This window comes from Triplophysa rosa, linkage group LG24 (assembly GCF_024868665.1).
Source record: "Triplophysa rosa linkage group LG24, Trosa_1v2, whole genome shotgun sequence".
Classification (NCBI taxonomy): domain Eukaryota; kingdom Metazoa; phylum Chordata; class Actinopteri; order Cypriniformes; family Nemacheilidae; genus Triplophysa; species Triplophysa rosa.
This window is the reverse complement of record NC_079913.1, coordinates 5,971,009-5,989,948: the sequence shown is the minus strand read 5'-3', so window position 1 is coordinate 5,989,948 and position 18,940 is coordinate 5,971,009. Positions and strand designations below refer to the sequence as shown.

Sequence of the window (18,940 nt, the reverse complement as noted above, 5' to 3'; positions counted from 1 at the left end):
AGGTGTGAATTGAAGCCACCATTAAAATACTATCAGTCATAGAAAAGCTTCTAGTCTGTTTTTTTCTCACTTGCAAGACTACAGTAAAATTTTACTTGTGTGTTAATGAAATTTTGGTAGACTGATTTTCACACTGAGATTTGCTTAAATAATATTAAATTGTACCACAGGTAATTTGTATATGTTTTAGTTTTTTTTTAGGTGATTGTGTTGTGGTGGTACATTTTACAAGTATTACCATGCTTTAGTAACAATATATACACTAAATTATGCAATATGCAGATGCACTACAGCTCCCCCTAGTGTCTTCTATAGAGATGTGCGATAATTGCGATGATCCGAAATCATCGCGATGAGGTAAAACAATCGCGATGAGACGATTATTTAATAATCGTGACAGCCCTACTCCCAACGAGTGTTCTATATTTAACTCGTAGCATCCATAGCAGATACAATAGAAGGTACTAGAACAGATCTCATTAAGTGTGAGGCTCAGGATCCTGGAATATAAACCTTCAGCCACCAATAAAACGAACAGCTGTCATGGAAAACTAGAGAAATTAATTAAAGTCGACTTTTACAGTTTGGGAAAATTTTGAGTGGTGCTTGGCTGCCCATGCAAAACTGGCATTGCCAGCTTTGTGGGTGGTTGCCAAGGGCATCGTTATGCAGTTGCCAAGATGTTCTGCGATGTTTGGTTCATCACTATGTTGTTGCTAAGATGTGCTGAGTTGTGTTTGATGCGTTACTATGCAGTTGCTAAGGTGTTCTGTGATGTTTGGTCTATTGCCATGCTGTTGCTAAGGTGTTCTCTCTGGTGTTTGGTTTATCTTTGTGCAGTTGCTAAGGTGTTCTGGGATGTTTGGTCCATCGCTATGTTGTTACTAAGGTGTTCACTGTAGTGTTTGGTTTATCTCTGTGCAGTTGCTAAGGTGTTCTGTGATGTTTGGTCCATCGCTATGTTGTTACTAAGATGTTCTGAGTTGTTTGATGCGATGCTATGCAGGTGTTTTGGTTGCTTACTGACCCAAATAAAAAACTGTATAGGTCATACTGTAAATATGCCACAGGACACTTTGTCAATGTAAGTCTGTTAGATATTTTTACACTGTCTATTGTCGACCATTAAAAGTTTCAGGGTTTAGAAAAGTAATACCAAACTTTATCTGCATGATTTGAAGTATAAATCATATCTACAGTACATACCGTGGCTGCTCACTTTTCTTATTTTAATAATAGTATTACTGATGACACCATTAAATTACCATCAGTGTTGTCCCCCACTCTGCAACCTTACATGACCAGAGCAGATGGTGGAAGTTTGAAGTAAATCATTCTTGGCAGCAATAACAGCTTTGTGATGATACCTTTCGTACATGACCCAATGAGGTGTCAGAGCTTTAGATCGTTCGGCTGATGTGTGAGGCAATCAAATCAAAGGGAGCCTCTCAGACTATGTTGGGTTTTCAATCAGCCCCGTCTGTTTCAGTAGAACAGCCTTTGTGGCCAGAGGAAGTCTGTAATTTGAATGGTCTACACTCTGTCGCCATGCTTTGTACCCTCTGTGTAATTTTCCCCCAGGGAAATGAATGTCACAGAGTTTTTTCTTAAAGGTTAAATGTATGTTTTTGTTCTACTTCGGATGGAAAGTAGATAAGCGCACATCAGCCTCCTGCAGGTTTTAAAAAGAAGCAGTTCAAACAAAAGTAAGATTTTATTTTTTATTTTATTTTTTATTTTATTTTATTTTATTAGACTTACAGTAAAAGGATAGTTCACCCCAAAAAATGTAAATTCTTGCATTATTTATTCACACCTGTATGACCTTCTCAGCAAAAGAGAGTCTCTGGTGGCCTACACTGAACCTGTAGATCTGCAGCAAAATGTGGGTCTCCCATCAAAACCACACACGCACACAACAGTAAGCAGTCATGATTCACAACAGAAGTCTTCATTAGTCTCATTACATGCAAGGCTCGCTTCGCTTCTGCTTGTGTCAGCTGGTGTGTGCGTGTCATCAAGCATTGTTGACTGTGTGTTGCTAATTTCACAGAATCTGTGCGCTGCCCTAAAGCATCAACGCTCCCATTGCTTTTCTGGCTTTGCAACGTCAGCATTATTCCAGTCACCCGACCGACAGGTTGCACAGTGCCACCTCCTCCGAGGCGTCTCATGTTATCTGATTGGTTAAGATGCCTGCTGGGTGTAATCATCTGCCCCCATATGTCCGAAAAGCAGAACGGGTGCTGGATGTCATGGAAACTGAATGCAGCCAAGCTGAAATCAAACCCAAACAGCCGGTTCATGCTCGGCTGTGAATTGGGTGTCAATAAAAAAGACTGTTTTGGCAAAGAGAGCCGAAGAGTTTGGCAGAGAATTATCATTAATGATGGCAACACAACAAATGTTATTGCGCTTGTTGGCTTATGTATGCATAAATTGTAGCAAGTTCTGTTAAATCCTATGCTAAAGTTTTCTGACATTTACAACATAAAGTTACCTCAGTGGGCCAGATCATTATACAGAAACTCAAAATATAATGTAAACCAAGTCTGGTCTGGCTAGTCTGTTAGATAGTTTTAGAGCGTTGAGCTGGTTTTGTCAGCTGGCCATGAGACCAACATGGCCAAGCTTTGAGACCAGCTAGATCAGTAAAACATCTGTTTGACACACTACCCAAAATGTCTTCTCCCAAAAATGTTTCATTATTGCACAGACACCTTCATTTTGATTGACTGTGGAGGCTGGTCCTGCCTGGAGAAACACAACGTTCAGTATCTGCGGGCGGTAATGGGGTTCGTGTTCAGTTTGGCTGGGGAGTGAGGGGAGGAGAATAGGGAGAACGGTAGACGTGTGTTTTCTGTCATTCGCAATCTTGTCTCCCGGTTAGGATTCGCTCCGAGTTCGGAGCGTGAGAGAGAACAAACTGTTCGTTTCCCCCTATGCCGCCATCTTTGCTTTGATGTCTTTATTCTTCTGCAGTGAAGTTATGAAGCGATGTTAAAGCACGTCGCTCTAAGTTAATGCACCAGTGGTGCCCAGTGTTACCGGGAGCTTCCAAAAAGGGGGCAGTCGTGGCCTAACGGTTAGAGAGTTGGACTCGTGACCAGAAGGTTGCCGGTTCGATTCTCCAGCGGGTAACGACTGAGGTGCCCTTGAGCAAGGCACCTTACCCCCACTTGCTCCCCGGGCGCTGCAGTGATAGCTGCCCACTGCTCCGGGGGTACGTGTGTTCACCACTTGCTGTGCGTGTGTTCACTACTCTCTGGATGGTTAAATGCAGAGGTCACATTTTGGGTATGGGTAACCATACCTGACAAATAGGTCACTTTCACTTCACTTCAAATATTTATAAGTGCAGTCATCAACAGCAAGCTAGGAATGGGAGACTTTACCCAGTGTGAAGGTCCTGTCAGTTTTTCCAATCTCGTGTTGATACAAACCTGACTGACTTGCTTCAGTGAAACATAAAATGAGATTTTCCAGAATGCCTGAGTTGCTTTTTTACTCAATGGAAGCATATTATGACCAGGTCAAGTTTCATAAAGGCCAAAGAAATGGCATGTAGCCCATTTGAATAGTCCACTATATACAAAGTCCTCTGAAGCCATATTATGTTTTTGTAAAGAGCAGATAATTTGTCTACATAAGTTAATACTTTAAATGTGTTAATATTTAGATTTTTAAACAAGTTATTTGCTATCACAATAACTGTGACATTTAATATCATATACAATAAATATCTACATTTTGAATATACATGTCATGGTCCTGTCCTCCTTGTCTTGAAATTTCTAGTTTTGTGGACAGGGTCATGACAGTACCATGTCTTTTGTGTGTTATGTCTTGTGTGGAGACACTTGGCTGTTTGTTATCACATTGCGCCACGTGTCTTCTTGTCTCTTGCTTTGGTCCCGCCCCCTTGTTTCCCCGTCATTGTCCCATTAGTATTTCATTCCCCTCACCTGCCCCGTGTAATCTTCCCGTTAGTGTTTCATTCCCCTCACCTGCCCCTTGTTATCTTCCCGTTAGTGTTTGATTCTCCTCACCTGCCCCTTGTTAACTTCCCTCTTTAGTGTTCCCTATTTGTAGCCCCAGTTTCTCTTTGTCCCTTGTCGGTTCGTTCTTCGTACCCCGTTCGTGTTTAGTCCCTGTCTAGAATATCTTGTTCCTGCCCTGCCTTGCCTTGCCTTGCCCTGCCTTGCCCTGCCTCGTCCCTGCCTTACCTTGCCTTGCCCTGCCTCGTCCCTGCCTTGTCCTTCATGTTTTGTTTGTTTTTGCTTTAGTTCCTGTTTTGCCCCCTAGTGGGAAGTTTTTGTTTGCCCTTTTGAGAAGTATTTTTGTTATCGTGTTTGTTCCCCCATAGTGGGTTTTTGTTTTACATTTTAATAAATATTTTGTGTTAACCCCTTCACTGCTGTCTGCGTCAGGGTTCTGTCCACAAACCGTAACAATACACAAGGGTAGTAAACAATTTCAGTTTTAATTATTGTGTGAAATATTCCATTAAAGATGGTAAAAACATTCAAGATAGTGGTGTGAATTGTGCATTTAAGGATATTTCACCCCCCCCAAAAAAATTTTTTCACTCTCTTGTCATTACGAACCTGTATGACTTTCTTTCTTCTACAGAACATAGCAGAAGATATTTTGAAGAACGTTGGTAACCAAACAACATTGTCCCCCATTGACTTACATTGTATGGACACAAAACCACTTCCCATTTCTCAAAATATCTTCTTTTGTTGTGAACAAAATGTGTTTGAGCGACATGAGAGTGAAAAAATGATGACAGAATTTGTATTTTTAATTCTTGAGAAACTCGTAAAAATGATATACTTTTATAATGCCATTGTTAAGCAATATTACAGTGCATGGCAGCACTTTTGATCTTCTAAAAAAAAAGGTCCCACTACATTTTTCCTTTATGGAAGTCAAAGAGTCACATTCATCAGATTGATTCATTTGGATTCTCATGAATTTCAAAGATGTCTTGCAGTCTGAGTTTTAGCGTTTAAATGTACTCGCCTGGCAGACACTTCACGCAGCCAATTACCCTCAATGGCTGCCCTCGGTAGACGCTGAAGCACCTCTCACCTGTTCTGCAGATAAGCTACAGAGAAGGTGGCCAAACATTGTGGGCTGAAATGAAAGGTTGAATCAATCTCAAGAGTTAGCCACTTAGCTACGGGAGGCGAGCAGCCGAAGGGCTTTCTGCTTGAAATGGTTAGCGACACCGTTGGGAATCTCCATGAATAAAAACTCTGTTGTGTGAACCCGGGGGTCCGATTCTCTTTCTCACTTTTGATTTACAGAATTATAGAAAATGCGACTCATGCATTTTAGTCCCAAAACTGATTTTCTCATTTCACAGTTTGGAGCTCTGTCACCACGTCAGTTCCGCTTAATTGCAGCATGAAATATCGCAGGTACAAATTAAAACCTCAGAGCAATTGCATGTCACCAAGCACCTGTTCATTTATCTTTAGATCATCTTTGTAATCTTCATCTGGCTGTCTACTAATTACTGTATGTGGCCGTCTAGCTGAACCCTGCTATGAGATCATGTGCCACTTTGGGTCGGGCGTGAACATTAATGAGCTCACCGATGGGTCGTCAGGGTGAGAAATATGAGTGTTTGAATAGGCCCACAGCCACCAGGTGCAGCTCCAGCCCAGAGGTGAAGGATTACATACGCTTCCCATCCAGAGGAATCCACTGTGGAACAACAGAAGCAGGTGCGGGTCCGAGGATGAGTTATAGCCCTGGTGCCGGTGGTCTGCCCTGATGGCTGAGCGGTTCAGAGCATTATCTGGACCCAAATGATGTCATTTGTACTGCAGTGAACTTGCTAGAATGTTATTGCAGAAAGTTGACAGTGTAGGGAACGAACAGGCTTGACCTTGATCTCACAGATTTGCTGACAAATTTGTTCAAGTTAAAATAATGACAGTGTAGGAAAGTTGCAAGTACTGTACATTGTTTGAATTCAATTCAATAAGATGATTAAGGCAAAACTAGTTGGTTGTAAACAAACGATGCAATGTTTAAAAAAGTTTTTAAATAGTCATTTTCTAATTCATTTTTGTAGATTTATGAAGTCAGTTCCTACAAATTTGACAGCAAAAAATAATTTTGCAAAGTATGTTGTTTTATAGTATAACACCTACAGTAACATCTTTTTGTAAAATGTTTCTTTTAATTAGAAAATCAAATACTTTTTGTATGTACGGTACGCGACCCTTGTTAAAAAATGCACTGTAATACACTTAAGTGTACACTTATAAGTGCACTATTTTCCTACACTAAATATCCAAAAAATAGTTTTTAGTACTTTTTAAGATAAACTTATAAGTGTACTCAACTGTGCTATTTTGAGACATCATGAATAGAAGTTCAAAAACTATTTTTAGTATATTAAGTACAAAGTTAATGTGTGACAATAAAGCATTTCAAGTACATTATGGAAGTGCACTTACATTAAATGGTGTACTTAGTGCACTTCTTTACCTGGGGAATAATTTTGTCTGTTTATTCTGCTTTGTGCTTGATTGTTTTCCTTCACGTAATTTTAATGAAGTCCTTTCAGTGTGTTTATCACCATGTCAGTGACCAGCTACATTACGTTGAATTACTGGCTGTTTGTTAAAAGCCCAGTACTCCTGCTGGACTCATTAACTATCACTTACCGTAAGTCAGTTGATCTTGTTATGTTCTCTTGTAAATCCTTTTAATGACTGTAGCTTTCAACACGACTGAAGTTTGTTTGCAAACAAAGCAGAATGATGCAGTTTTGCTTGATGATTTCTGTTAGGTACCATGGCACCAGTGTTGGGTGTAACTAGTTACTAAGTAATTAGTTACTGTAATTTAATTATTTTTCCCTTGGAAAAAGTAAAGTAAGGGATTACTCTTATTTTTTCTGTAATTTAATTAGTTACTTTTGATGTAATTAAACTAAATATTTTGTGTAATATAGGTGTGTGTAATAGTGGAATTGACATCAAAATTCAAAGTCTTAACTTTAAAATCTGTGCTTTAATGTATAATTCTCACATTTGTTATACTTTGGTCAGTTAATAAGAGTACTTTATGTAGTTTAATATTATTTATTTGAATGAATTAAAAGAGCCCTTTCATGCCTATCCTTGAATAACTGATCAAGGTTGATATAGGATATAGAAAGTAATTAGTAATAAGTAACTAAATACTTTTTGGAGAGAGTAATTTCTACAGTAATCTAATTACACGATTGAATATGTAATTAGTAACTAGTAATTAATTACTTTTTCAGAGTAACCCAACACCGCATGGCACAAACAAGACTATTTCACAAAAGTTTCCAAATTCTGTAATACTTCTGCATGTTGTAACTGGTACATTATAAACACAGGAAGACTAATAAAAAACGATGTACTCCCTTTTCTGTGTGTGTAGCAGCCAGCCAATCAGATCCGGGCTTGCACTTTGAGAAACTGAGGGTGGCTTTGACTCCCTTAGACCAAATCAAAAGATCTCGGTTCATTTTTTGTCTTTTCTCTCTCTCTCTTATCTCCTTTCTGAAATGCACCCCCTCACACTTCCACCTCACAAAAACCACCAGGGGTCGAGTATGACATGAACTGACTGCTCAGGTCACTCTGGTTAAAATTTAAGGGCTTTTATTCTCAGGACGTCCTGCCTCTCCACTCAGCGGTGAATGCGGGCAGACGCTCCTCCGCCGTACCCAAGAGGCTGCTGGGAGTGTTGCTCCCTTTATGTATGATGTAGTTCCACTCTCCTGCCCCGAGTGGGTGGGCTTGTGTCAACCCACTTTAAATAGTCTGAGATCATTGCTAAAAAATCATAAAGCCACTCCTTCTATCTCGCTAGAGGGTAGCAGCATGGTTGTCTATGTTTAATGTGGCCTTAAAATACTGTGATTCTTACTGAGCACACTTGAAATGAAAAATAAAAGGGTGTTTTGATGTGCTTTTGTTTTTACTATGATTCATCTAGAGCAGGTTTTTCCACCTGTCGAGATGTAGGGAATCTTATCCAACACCCCCAGTATGAAGAAATATAGATTTCCTCTTATACTAGAAAGCTTAATGTTAGAAATTAAATGAATCGCAAAGAAATGAGAAGTGAGATAACAGTTACAGGTTATAAATGTTATACAAAATAGAAATACAAAACATACAATATAAATTATATACGTAGAATACTTGTCATCATTTGTGTCGCAAATTAGTTTGTCTACCATGCACAGAAAAACTCCACAAGGCCTGCAGAACGTCCAGTTTTTACACGTTTTTTTTTAGGAAGTGTTGCTGTACCTTCATGTCATGTCTTCAGCTCCCCAAATGAGTGTACAGGCATGCATGAGCGAGCTTACTGTGACCTGACAGAATGACAGCCTCTCTCTTTCGGACATATGGACACACACAGAAACCTTCCTTCTCTTTCATTTTCCTCATGCTGTAAGACCAAAAATGTGTTTCTTCTGCCCAGGCTAATGCACGGCGTCTTAACTCCAAGATTGTGTTCATTTATTCATTGCCACCCGTGTCTGCATCGACCAACCTGGATTGTCTTTCTGGCTGTTGGGCCACATTGATCTTTTCTTCACTGTCAACTTTTGACATTGTCATCTCTCTTCTAGAGTGCACAAATACCCTGGGGTTTTTTCTTTGAATGAAGGATGAATAAAAGTAAAATCCGGCCATCGCCACTTTCAGAACGCCCACTGCCTTACAATCAACCGGAGCACTTATCAGAACAACATCTCGCTTCGCCAAGGTTGTGTGTGTGAGAATGTACTGACGGATTTATGTATGTGAGGGGAAACGGGGCCAGGAACTATGCGGAAAACAGATGCCAGACAGCTGGTGAGGCTGAAGCAGATCTCCGACGGTGCTTGTTATGGTTTCCTGTGTGTGAGTTGTTTTTCGTGTGACCTCTGGGTGCTGTAGAAGGCATGGCATTTCTGTGTGGCATCAGCAGGGCTTTCCGCGGCGACGCTGGTGAGTAGCGCATGGGATAGGAGTGAGCGAGAGATTGAATGCTCTAAATAGGCTTTGCCTAATACGGTTAATTATCGCCCCGCTATGCGGCTTTGTTTTCGCTAAACTGCTAAATATTTTTGAATGGGGATGAAGTTTTGGTATGATAGAACATGTTTAATGTGAAATTGGGGTTAGCTTGTGCGTTTTTAATTGAAATCTCTATTTTTACCAATGGCCTTTGCCCAATTTCATTATCTGATTCCATGTCTCCAGAACCAGACAGGCATTAAAGTATCTTATTATTCAGATATTCGGTCTGGTTTGACACAATGTCAGCCGTCTGCATAATAATGCATAAGTTATCTAAGAGACAACGATGAGGCACCTGATTGGTTGGCTAGGTGAGCTTGTGATGTGTGATTTGATCTCAAGAAACCTCTCGCCTCTGCTGTCAAATCTGTATATAGAAACTCCAACTAGATTTGCATATTTTCAGAATAAAATAAGAGTTACAGTGCCAATTGTGCCGTACAGTGTGTTGTAAATGCTTTCCAGGGTATAATGTGTTTGCTAATGTGTGCTGAGCATATTTTTGTGATTGGCTACAATATGCAGTTGCTTCCGAGGCAATTGCTTAAGCGTTGCTAGGGTGCTCTGGGTGGTTGCTAAGTGGTTTTCTTAAACCAGAAAACATCCCACATCTCTCTTCTTGATATTCTAAGCTCTAAATATTTTCAATGCAAACAATTTTCATTTGTTTCATCAAAAATGTGTTTTTAACACTTGCCATTAGGACTTTGTTGTGTTACTTATGTGCAATGAGTAATAGTGATGTTTTTCTTTGTAAGCACCGCAAATTAAAGCTTTTATTAGGAGGCTGATAATTTGCATGCAGACGTGGCTCTTCGAGGGCACTGAAGGAGAAACCACACGTTAAATTGTCAAAAGTCTATATAACACAACAAACAACAATCGCTCACATCTCTGGAGTATAATTTGTGACAGCAGAGAAAATCGTGCAGTTCTGGTGCTATACATTTAGTTCCTTGTTGCGTGTGCGTTCTCATTATTTTTGTGTTTGTGTTGTGATCACAATAACAAGTGGTGAGGGTGGCACTTATTCTTTGTGTGATGGTGACGTATGCAGGCTCTCTCTCTCTCTCTCTCTCTCTCTCTCTCTCTCTCTCTCTCTCTCTCTCTCTCTCTCTCTCTCTCTCTCTCTCTCTCTCTCTCTCTCCAACCCAGGCACCAGAATCGATTTGTCGGTTTTGAACCAAAGACTGCCGAGACCAAAGAAATCCACGACAGAAAGCGAGGTTGATAAAAAGCATTTTCTTTTGCAATGAATAATTGAAACAACATCTCTGTCTTCATTCACAGTGACGCACTCTGATGAGGTAGCGAAGCCTTGGGGCGAGCGTATGAAAAACAACCCACATGCTGGTTTTCACTTTGCGTAACAGACGGCCGTGAAAAGCTTTGAAACTTTCTCATGCAGGAGCCTCCTGCGCATCGCTGATAGATTATTCTTGTTTTTCTCCACATGAAAACAAATAAATCTGCTCCCGTGCGCTCGCCCATGTTGATTTTGGAAATCGAAATATCGGCAGGCACGTTTGAATCGGATGATGTGATGGGAAGATTATTTCAGTAATCTCATCTCGTGATGCCTTTAGCTCAGAACCTGTGACAAATTCAGGGAAATCTTGTTCCTGGATGTGCCAGTAATCCATTTACTGACCCTTCTGCTGTTCAGAACGTCACCTGCTCGCTCTAAATGGCTAGATGTAATGGCTCATGTAGTTTACCTCAGATGGCTCGCGTTAAAACCACATTTCTGGTACAATATTTTGGGGATTGCATGGAAGAATAGTTCACCCAAAAAAAGAAAAATATTTTATTTACTCTCCCTCATGCCATTCCAAACCTGTAAGACGTCTGCAGAACTCAAGATATTTTGAAGAACGTTGGTAACCAAACAACATTGGCCCCCATTGACTTCCATTGTATGGACACAAAACCACTGTGACATTTCTCAAATTATCTTCTTTTGTGTTAGTCACATACAGATTTTGAATAACATGCGGGTGAATAAAAGATGACAGATTTTTTTTGAGATGAACAAAAAATGTGACGTGTTTCTGGTTCACTGTGCATCTAACATTTTAATTAGGCAACCATTACATTTGGGTACTTTGTGTATTCTGCCTATCGTCAAAAGCGTTATAAACTGTGATTTCTGAAGGCATTTATGAAGTGAAATAGCCAATGAATACATTGTTGACATTTTTGTTGTTTTTGATTTTGAACATTGTATATCTAATTACAACTTGATGCTGAATTTCAGTTTTGACATCGTTCTCGCCGGCTCTTTTTACAGCCTCTATCTGTGTATTAATGTTTAAAATATACAGTGTAATGAAAAAAAGCCAAGCTAAAACTACCCAAAAAAGAACATTAAGCAAAATCAATGACGATAGTGAAAGATGAAAAGCCAGCAAGAGTCAGTTGATATTCATGAGCTCAATCTTTGTTGTACAGTCATGTCACAGACATCAGACACGCTCTGAGAGGAGACTGCTGGCTCAAAGTGTGACGTCTACAGAGCGGTTCACAGAAACTGTGGATTTACAGTTCTATGCATTTGAAATGAGTCTGTCTGGCCTTTTTTCCTGTGGAGATACATTACAAGCGGCCATCATCTTTCACATACTGTAAAATAGTGCCAGTCAATGCATTTGTCCTCAATAAAAAAAAATTGTGTTGTTGTTTATGTAAAGACTATCAAAAATATCTTATTACAGTTTGATGGTTGCTGCATGCCATGCATGTCTACTGCAGGACGCTATGTCAGGTTTATATTTGGTACATCACTGTATTATTTATATTGAGATATTGCTATGCAGACGTTAGCATTCATATACAATCATAATGTTGCTTCTGTAGCAAAAATTGCATTTTAATTCCCAGATTTTTATACGATATCAGACTTTTGTACTTCAGTGTATTGATTTTTCATTATATGAAATACATTTTTAGCTATAATTTAAATTTACTGCAATTCTTCTCCATCATCTCCCTCACATGAATAAAAGGACTCTTATTGTGCTTTAATTTCACACAACATCACAGCTATAACAAATATTGCAGTCATTCGTTCTGTAATTTGGTGTTTGTGATTTGACACCCAGAAATGTCACAGCTCTTTTTAGCTCCTTAACTGACTGGAGAAGAAAATGGAAAATACGTTTTTGTCACCTCCTGTAGTCTTCAGAAGAGTTCCTGTTCATTTTGACCTTCCCTCTTTTCACGAGCAGCTCTCGCTGAGATATGATTTATTAACGAGATGGTATTTTTAATACCGGCTGAAGCTGAGCTTTTCTGCCTTTGGTGCGGGATTTAAAGCAGTTGTTTCCATTAAGTTCAATGATTTGTACCCAACCCACTGACCACACAGTCAAACTGAGCTTGACTGATGATAAAGACTAAATTACCCATCAGCCGCTTTAATTTCTAGTAAGACCAGAACTGTCAATATAGTGGATTATATATCTGTCTCATTTTATATTCCTCCCACAAGGCGGTTCGGGGTTGTCAGTCGAGCGTGACCTTATTAACCCCTGCTGCTACATGATGTATTTACACCAGGAGTAATCCTTTTTTCTGATGAAATAACATTTTTTACAAACACAATATGCGCCGTAAATATTTAATCATATTACAATAGATGTTTCACCAGTTTTTGTTGTATTGCTGGCCTGCCTCCCACCGTCCTTTTGAAAGTCACGAAGATGGAAAGTGTGCATTTGCTCATTAAAATAGAACAGATTTGTTTTATTATCACATGACTATGGGTGCAATTTTTAATTAACTTACAGTACATTTATTACAGGCAGATTTTCCCTGGAGCAACACAGGTAGTTATTATGCATGAAATAATCCGCAGCTAATTTCCATACGGGTACTGTAGTCCAGACACGTAATTGATAGTGCTGAGAAATAACAATCCCACAAACCCACTGCTATGATAAAGTCCATCGATGATAAAGTTATCACATCTGGATAACAATTACTTTTGATTTACTCTATTTATGAGCGTTGAATTTTAGCATTGTAATGTGGTTAATAATATACAGAACGTGTTGTTTTGAGTTTGGTTCATTACTGGTAGTTACAATGATTGCATTGCTTTAATTGCATTGCTTTGCATTTCTGCCAGCAACATAAAACAGACGACAGTTTTTAAAGAAATTTTAAGTAGCACTTGGCCGTGCAAAGTCGTTGCAGGTTGATGTCTGGGCTTTGCTATGACATCATGATATAAATAATGTAAGATATGTAGCCTATGGTAGAGCTATGGCGATTGTTTTTGGTATGCTTACTGTTGAATTCTTTTGGTCGAGCTTCCACCATGTGACCCGTGTCAACATATATAATGTTTTAATTTTTTTGTATTATTTTTAATTTCTTTCTTAATTTTAATTTTGTTAAAATGTTATTTTTCATTGATAGACATTTATAATTGTTATTAATGAAAAAAAACATTTTCCTTTTTATTGTCATTTAAATTCTGAAATCACAATTTTATTTCAATGTTCTTTGTTTTATTGCACATTTCAAATCGTTTTGCTTTCGTTTTTATTGTAATTTAATTTTTTTGTTAATCCTTTTTTCATGTAAAGCACTTTGAATTATCTTTGTGTATGAAATGTGCTATATAAATAAACTTGCCTTGCCTAGTTTATATACAAAAATGACAATTAAACCTTGAACAAATGTTTTTTTTAAAAAGCTTTTATTTAAATTTCAGATTAAATATCATCATATTATTGTAATCCTGAATTGTGTATCGTACGTCATGACCCCTAGTCATGGGGGCGTTTTTTGCGCATTGCTAACAAGTTTCTAGGTTGTACTGAGTGGTTGCTAGGCTAGACTGTTCATTACCATCCCAGTTCAATCCCCCCAAAGTCTCCAATAATAGTCCCTCGATATGCCTCATGTACGTCCTTCAATGTACACTAAGTCTATGTGATATTTTTTATTTCCTGTTTTATCGTCCGCCAGGGAAAACAAGAAGTCTGACGATTTACCCCAGAGAAGTATTAGCACCTCTCCTCAACAATCTGCATGATTTGATTGATTGTTTCACGCACTAATGTGCCCAAAGTGCACTACTTGCGGTTGGGGGTTTGTTCAGATCCCCAACCATAACTATGAACACCATTATTGATTTATGCGGTGTTCAGAGATTGTTTCCCATCTAATCTTCATAAATGAAGTCATACAGGTTTCTGTCTCTTAGAGTAGAGGCGCACAGTACTTACATCTCCACTTCTATGTGAATTGTGCTTGAGTCTTGCTGCGCTTTGCTCCTGCAGTCAAAGTAAACCGTGCTCGGTGTCTGAGACCTGTTGTTCCATTATGATGGGACTCCCGCTGTCTCGCTCTGTGTTCCACTGCTCTGAATCTGAGCACATGCAAGGCCAAATCGAGCAACCGCAGCTTGAGCTCCTCACGTTCTGTAAATCACAGATGGAAGGACACTGCTCACTGTACGACATTTAGGAGTGGCTGGGGATCGTGATGTGTTGAGAGAGACTGTGTGTGTCTTTATTATGTTTACCCGTGGGTGTGAAAAGCTAACGGCTTCTGCTCTGACTGTTTTTTTGTGTGTGTTTTGTTGTGTCGAAGGCTACATCCCTTTGAGTGTGTTGAACTCTTTGATAGCCGAGTGTACTTTACAGCTATCAACCTACGTAAAGAACGCCATCGTGATGCTTGCGTGTGATTAATAAGGAGGAGCTTTTGCTAACGAATCAAGGTTGAGTTGGAGTATGTGTTTGTTTGTGTGTGGTTGTCAAATTTCTTTTGGTTTTCTTGTGTTTTGCAGATGAGGGGCCTTACACTAAACACTCCAATCCCTCCAGGCCACCAGATGGAGCTCTGGCAATTAGGAGACAGAGTATTCCAGGTACGAAGCATAATGGTGGGTCCCGAAATTGGCTCCTTGATGCAAAAGTAGTTTATTGGCTGTGTCCGAAATGGCTCCAGTTTAAGGGGATAGCCAAACAAATATTCTTTTTTTATCAGTTCTAGTTAGGAACTTTTTTAAGCCCGATTCACATTTCGCGTTTTTCCGCGCGCATATTCGTTATTTTAAATGTAGACGCGCGGAAGGCTCGTGCAAATAGGGGGCGACGCGCATGTGGTACGATGCACACTTTTTTCAGGCACGTCGTCTCCGCATTGAGATGAAAATAGTTCAACTTTGCAGAACGCCGCACGCGCACCACATGAGAAAGCAGTGCGGCTCGCGTTTTCGCGCGGTTTTAGACGCGAAATGTGAATCGCCCCTTAGTAGGCTATGTTTTTAAAGTTTTTTTTGACCACGTAATCTGGGATATCAAAGACGATGAAGGATGCATTCAGCAGCTCTGTAAACAAATTCTCATACGAACAACACTGAATTCAAACATCCCTTGATGCCCTTCCACCTTCCTATTTTTCAACTTACGATGGCTTACTTGTCACTCCAACAATGTTGTAAATTCAGCATGCATTCCATTCAGACTCACATGTGGGATATTTCTGCTCGATATCTCTAGTGCACAGTTGTTTAATGCTCAGAATAGGAGGCATTAAGAAACATAATGGCATTGGTAGCATTTGTTTTACTGGCGTATGAGTGTCAACAAAGAAGATGTAGTTACATATTTACACACCTGTCTGAACATTTGCTGCTAATATCATGTCACAAAACGTTGGAAATTGAGACTCTCTTAAAACTGGCTCCAGTTTGTTTCCAGTGGGAATCTCTAGTAGGTTTTGGAAGGCTTTTGTTCATGTCTAACAAGCTAAGTTTACAAATGCTTCTAGCACCGATAAAGCCTTTTAAGGTTTTTAAATGGGATTATCATGATGTTACTAGATCATTTGCATTTACATCACTTGGCATAATGACAAGCGCTCAGTGTGCATAAAGTGCACTAAAAACACACTTGTTTAGCTGTGCATTTACAACTGAGCACTGTGCTGGTTTACATCAACTGCACTTCTATTTCTACTTTATTTTTCTTTTGTTCTCTTTCTTTTTATATATACACTCACATTTTTAATCAATTTTATTACTGTTTTATTGTTTCTTAAAATCTAAAGTTGTATTTGTGATCTTAAATCATTTGCATTTTAAAGATACGTCTTATTTCTCTTTGTCAGTCATTTTATGTAAAGCACTTTGAATTGCCCTTGTGTATGAAATGTGCTATATAAATAAACTTGCCTTGCCTAATCCAAACATTGATAAGACTTCATATTTCAGTAAAAATATTACATTTTATAAAAACAGTCTATTAATCGATTGTTTATATTATATTTTTACACATACCAGTCAACATTTTAGATACACTTCACCGAATATGTTTCTCATTCATCCATTTTCTAATGTTTGTTATCTCCAAAATCTTATGATGGAAATAATAGAAATAAATATTTGAGACACATAATTAAATTGTCTCTATGCATGACTTTCTTTCCAAGCAAAAATTAAATAAAAAAAACTTATGTGGCATCCCATAACGTTTTTAGAGATAATGGCCATAGTAGGGCTGGACGATATGGCCAAAATTTGTATTGTAATATATTTATTAATTGCGGTCAATACGATATAATTTCGATATCAATATGAACAATATTACAAAAAGCCTCAGAAAAACTGCCAAGAACACCTACAATTAATCCATTGGCAAACAGTAGATTTAAGTTGAGATAGCCCCCTGCTATGAACAATAAAATGCTGATCAAAATCATTCTAGATGCCAGCAGTGTGCAACGCTACATATGATAAGAATACGATTTGTTTGATCACTTCCATTTGTGATATTTTACAGTTTTACTACTAATAGTCTTACAGGTGGAAAATAGGAAAGTAAAGAATGAGTTGATGTGTTGAAACTTTTGACGGGCAGTTCCAAAATGTACACAGTTGAACCAACCGACTATTTCACCCGTTATGCGACGAGATGAATAAATCACGGTCCTCCTCCCAGAGTAAAGTTTTTGTACATCATTCACTCAAGACTCCCTAGAGAAACCCTGCGCCCCCTTTGTTAATGTAGATCCTTTTTGAAGCAGCTCTCATTTCTATGCTAGAGGTAAAAAAAGTCTCGGAGGGTGTTTAAATAAATTCCCTGTATAATCTTTCAGTTCAGAGAGCCAAGCACATCAAACCCATCTTTAGAAGCGGTTAGCGTTTAGCATGACGGCTTTGGGGCCCGGTGCCCACGTTCTGATGTAGCTCCATGCCGTAGGCACGGGGCTCTTTGGACTGGCGTATTAAACCATCCATCTGAAGACAGATTAGGCGCAGGCTGCGAACGCTTCTGCCGAGCTCTGTGTGATGGTTTTGCGGGCGTGCACATCAGCGATAGTGGCACGTCTCGTTGCTCCCTCATGAAATGGGTTTTTGCCAAGAGTGGGATTAGAGGGGACTGTCACAAAGTACTTCACATACATCCAACATTGAATGAGGCCGAGGGAATGTGAGTGAACATTGTAAGAGGCTGTAGGTTAAAACAAAGTCAAGGGAGTTACATAATTTGTTGGATTCCTTACATTGGAAGGAATACATAACTGGATGCATGAGCCTTATGCAGTTACAATTTTTTAGGTGAAACGGGACTCATTCTTAAAGGGACAGTGCTCCCAAAAAAAGATAATTCGGTCATCATTGAACCTCAAAATACATTAGTTTAGTTACACAAAACATTAGTTTAGTTTTGTTTCAAAGGAATATGAACTTTTCTTTGCAATATTCAAGATTTGCAAACGTTGCATCTTTTTTGTTATTTTTCCGGTTTGTCCCGTTTCAATTTCTGCGAATAAACGCGAATAAAAAAAATTTGTCCATTAGAAATTTGTAAGAAATGTTGTCACTAGTTCACAGAATTAAACAAAAATGATCATTTTAATTGAACACATGGATATCGTTTCTTAATTTATTTCTGAGGCTGTATGTAGAACACGAGTTGGTGAACCATTAACCATTTCTATGATTTTTTTATGGCAGCGGCTATTTGCACTAGTGAAAATAGCAACAGATGCTATGTACACTAAGTTTAAAGAGCAGTAGGTTCTGTTTACACTAAGTGAAAATAGCAGCATTTCTTAGCGATATGCTACTTACACTAACCGAAAATAGCTGTATTTTCTTTGGTTTAAGTATAAATAGGCTAGTAGTTAGATGCTATTGGTACTTTACTATTTGCACCTCAGTATCGTTGTACATTAAACAGTATTAACAGAGTGTAAATTATTATATTTATAAAAATTATTAAAATGATGGCAACTTATTTAGATATTGTGACGAGGGAGACGTGACGAGAGCCGTGGGAGGAGGAAGCGAGGCCGGGACGCGATTGATAATGAGTGTCTGCTGGGCGTCACACCGGCCTCGTATCTCTCACAGAGGAGATCGGAAGCATTAAAGGACAAAAACGGCAGGAGAATACGGCGAGAGACGACCGGGCCCAGACAGTTAAGTTTTGTTTACGTTCGTGTGGCCGGCAGTCGTTCGTGAGGGGCTGCCGGCCTGTTTTACTGCTGTTTATTGTTGATTTATTTTTGATTAAAATGTTTAAATGTTCGCCGGTTCCCGCCTCCTTCCTTCCCGTTTTATTGAACCTTGCTACAGATATTAAAGCCATTCACCTACCCGTAACCTTACCTTAAACCTAAACTTTGATTAAAAATGAATTTTAAGTCTTAAATCAATTTTATTGAAAACAAATGCCTTTATGATCTATAATGTGATTTTTTGAATTCTTAAAAATTTCTCTTTTTCACAAAAAGACACACAAATGTGTTAAGACACAGCGACAGAAGTTTTTATTTATGGGTGAACTGTTTCATTTCATTCACACTGTCCATAAATAATTCAGTTTTAAATACACATC

The 18,940-nt window shown here is 38.9% G+C and overlaps 1 protein-coding gene across 14 annotated transcripts in view; it reads left to right on the top strand.

Moving 5' to 3' along the window:
* Positions 1-18,940, top strand: part of grip1 (glutamate receptor interacting protein 1) — a 203,600-nt gene that overhangs the window by 123,983 nt on the left and 60,677 nt on the right. For 7 of the 14 annotated variants that reach the window (XM_057323881.1, XM_057323880.1, XM_057323876.1 and 4 more), the window contains exon 2: positions 14,881-14,976. The exons of 2 other annotated variants lie outside the window; for them this stretch is intronic. In XM_057323881.1, coding sequence (XP_057179864.1) covers positions 14,881-14,976 — 96 coding nt within the window. The remainder of the gene's footprint in view (positions 1-14,880; positions 14,977-18,940) is intronic. 5 more of the 14 variants (XM_057323877.1, XM_057323884.1, XM_057323889.1 and 2 more) reach the window with 1 other exon arrangement.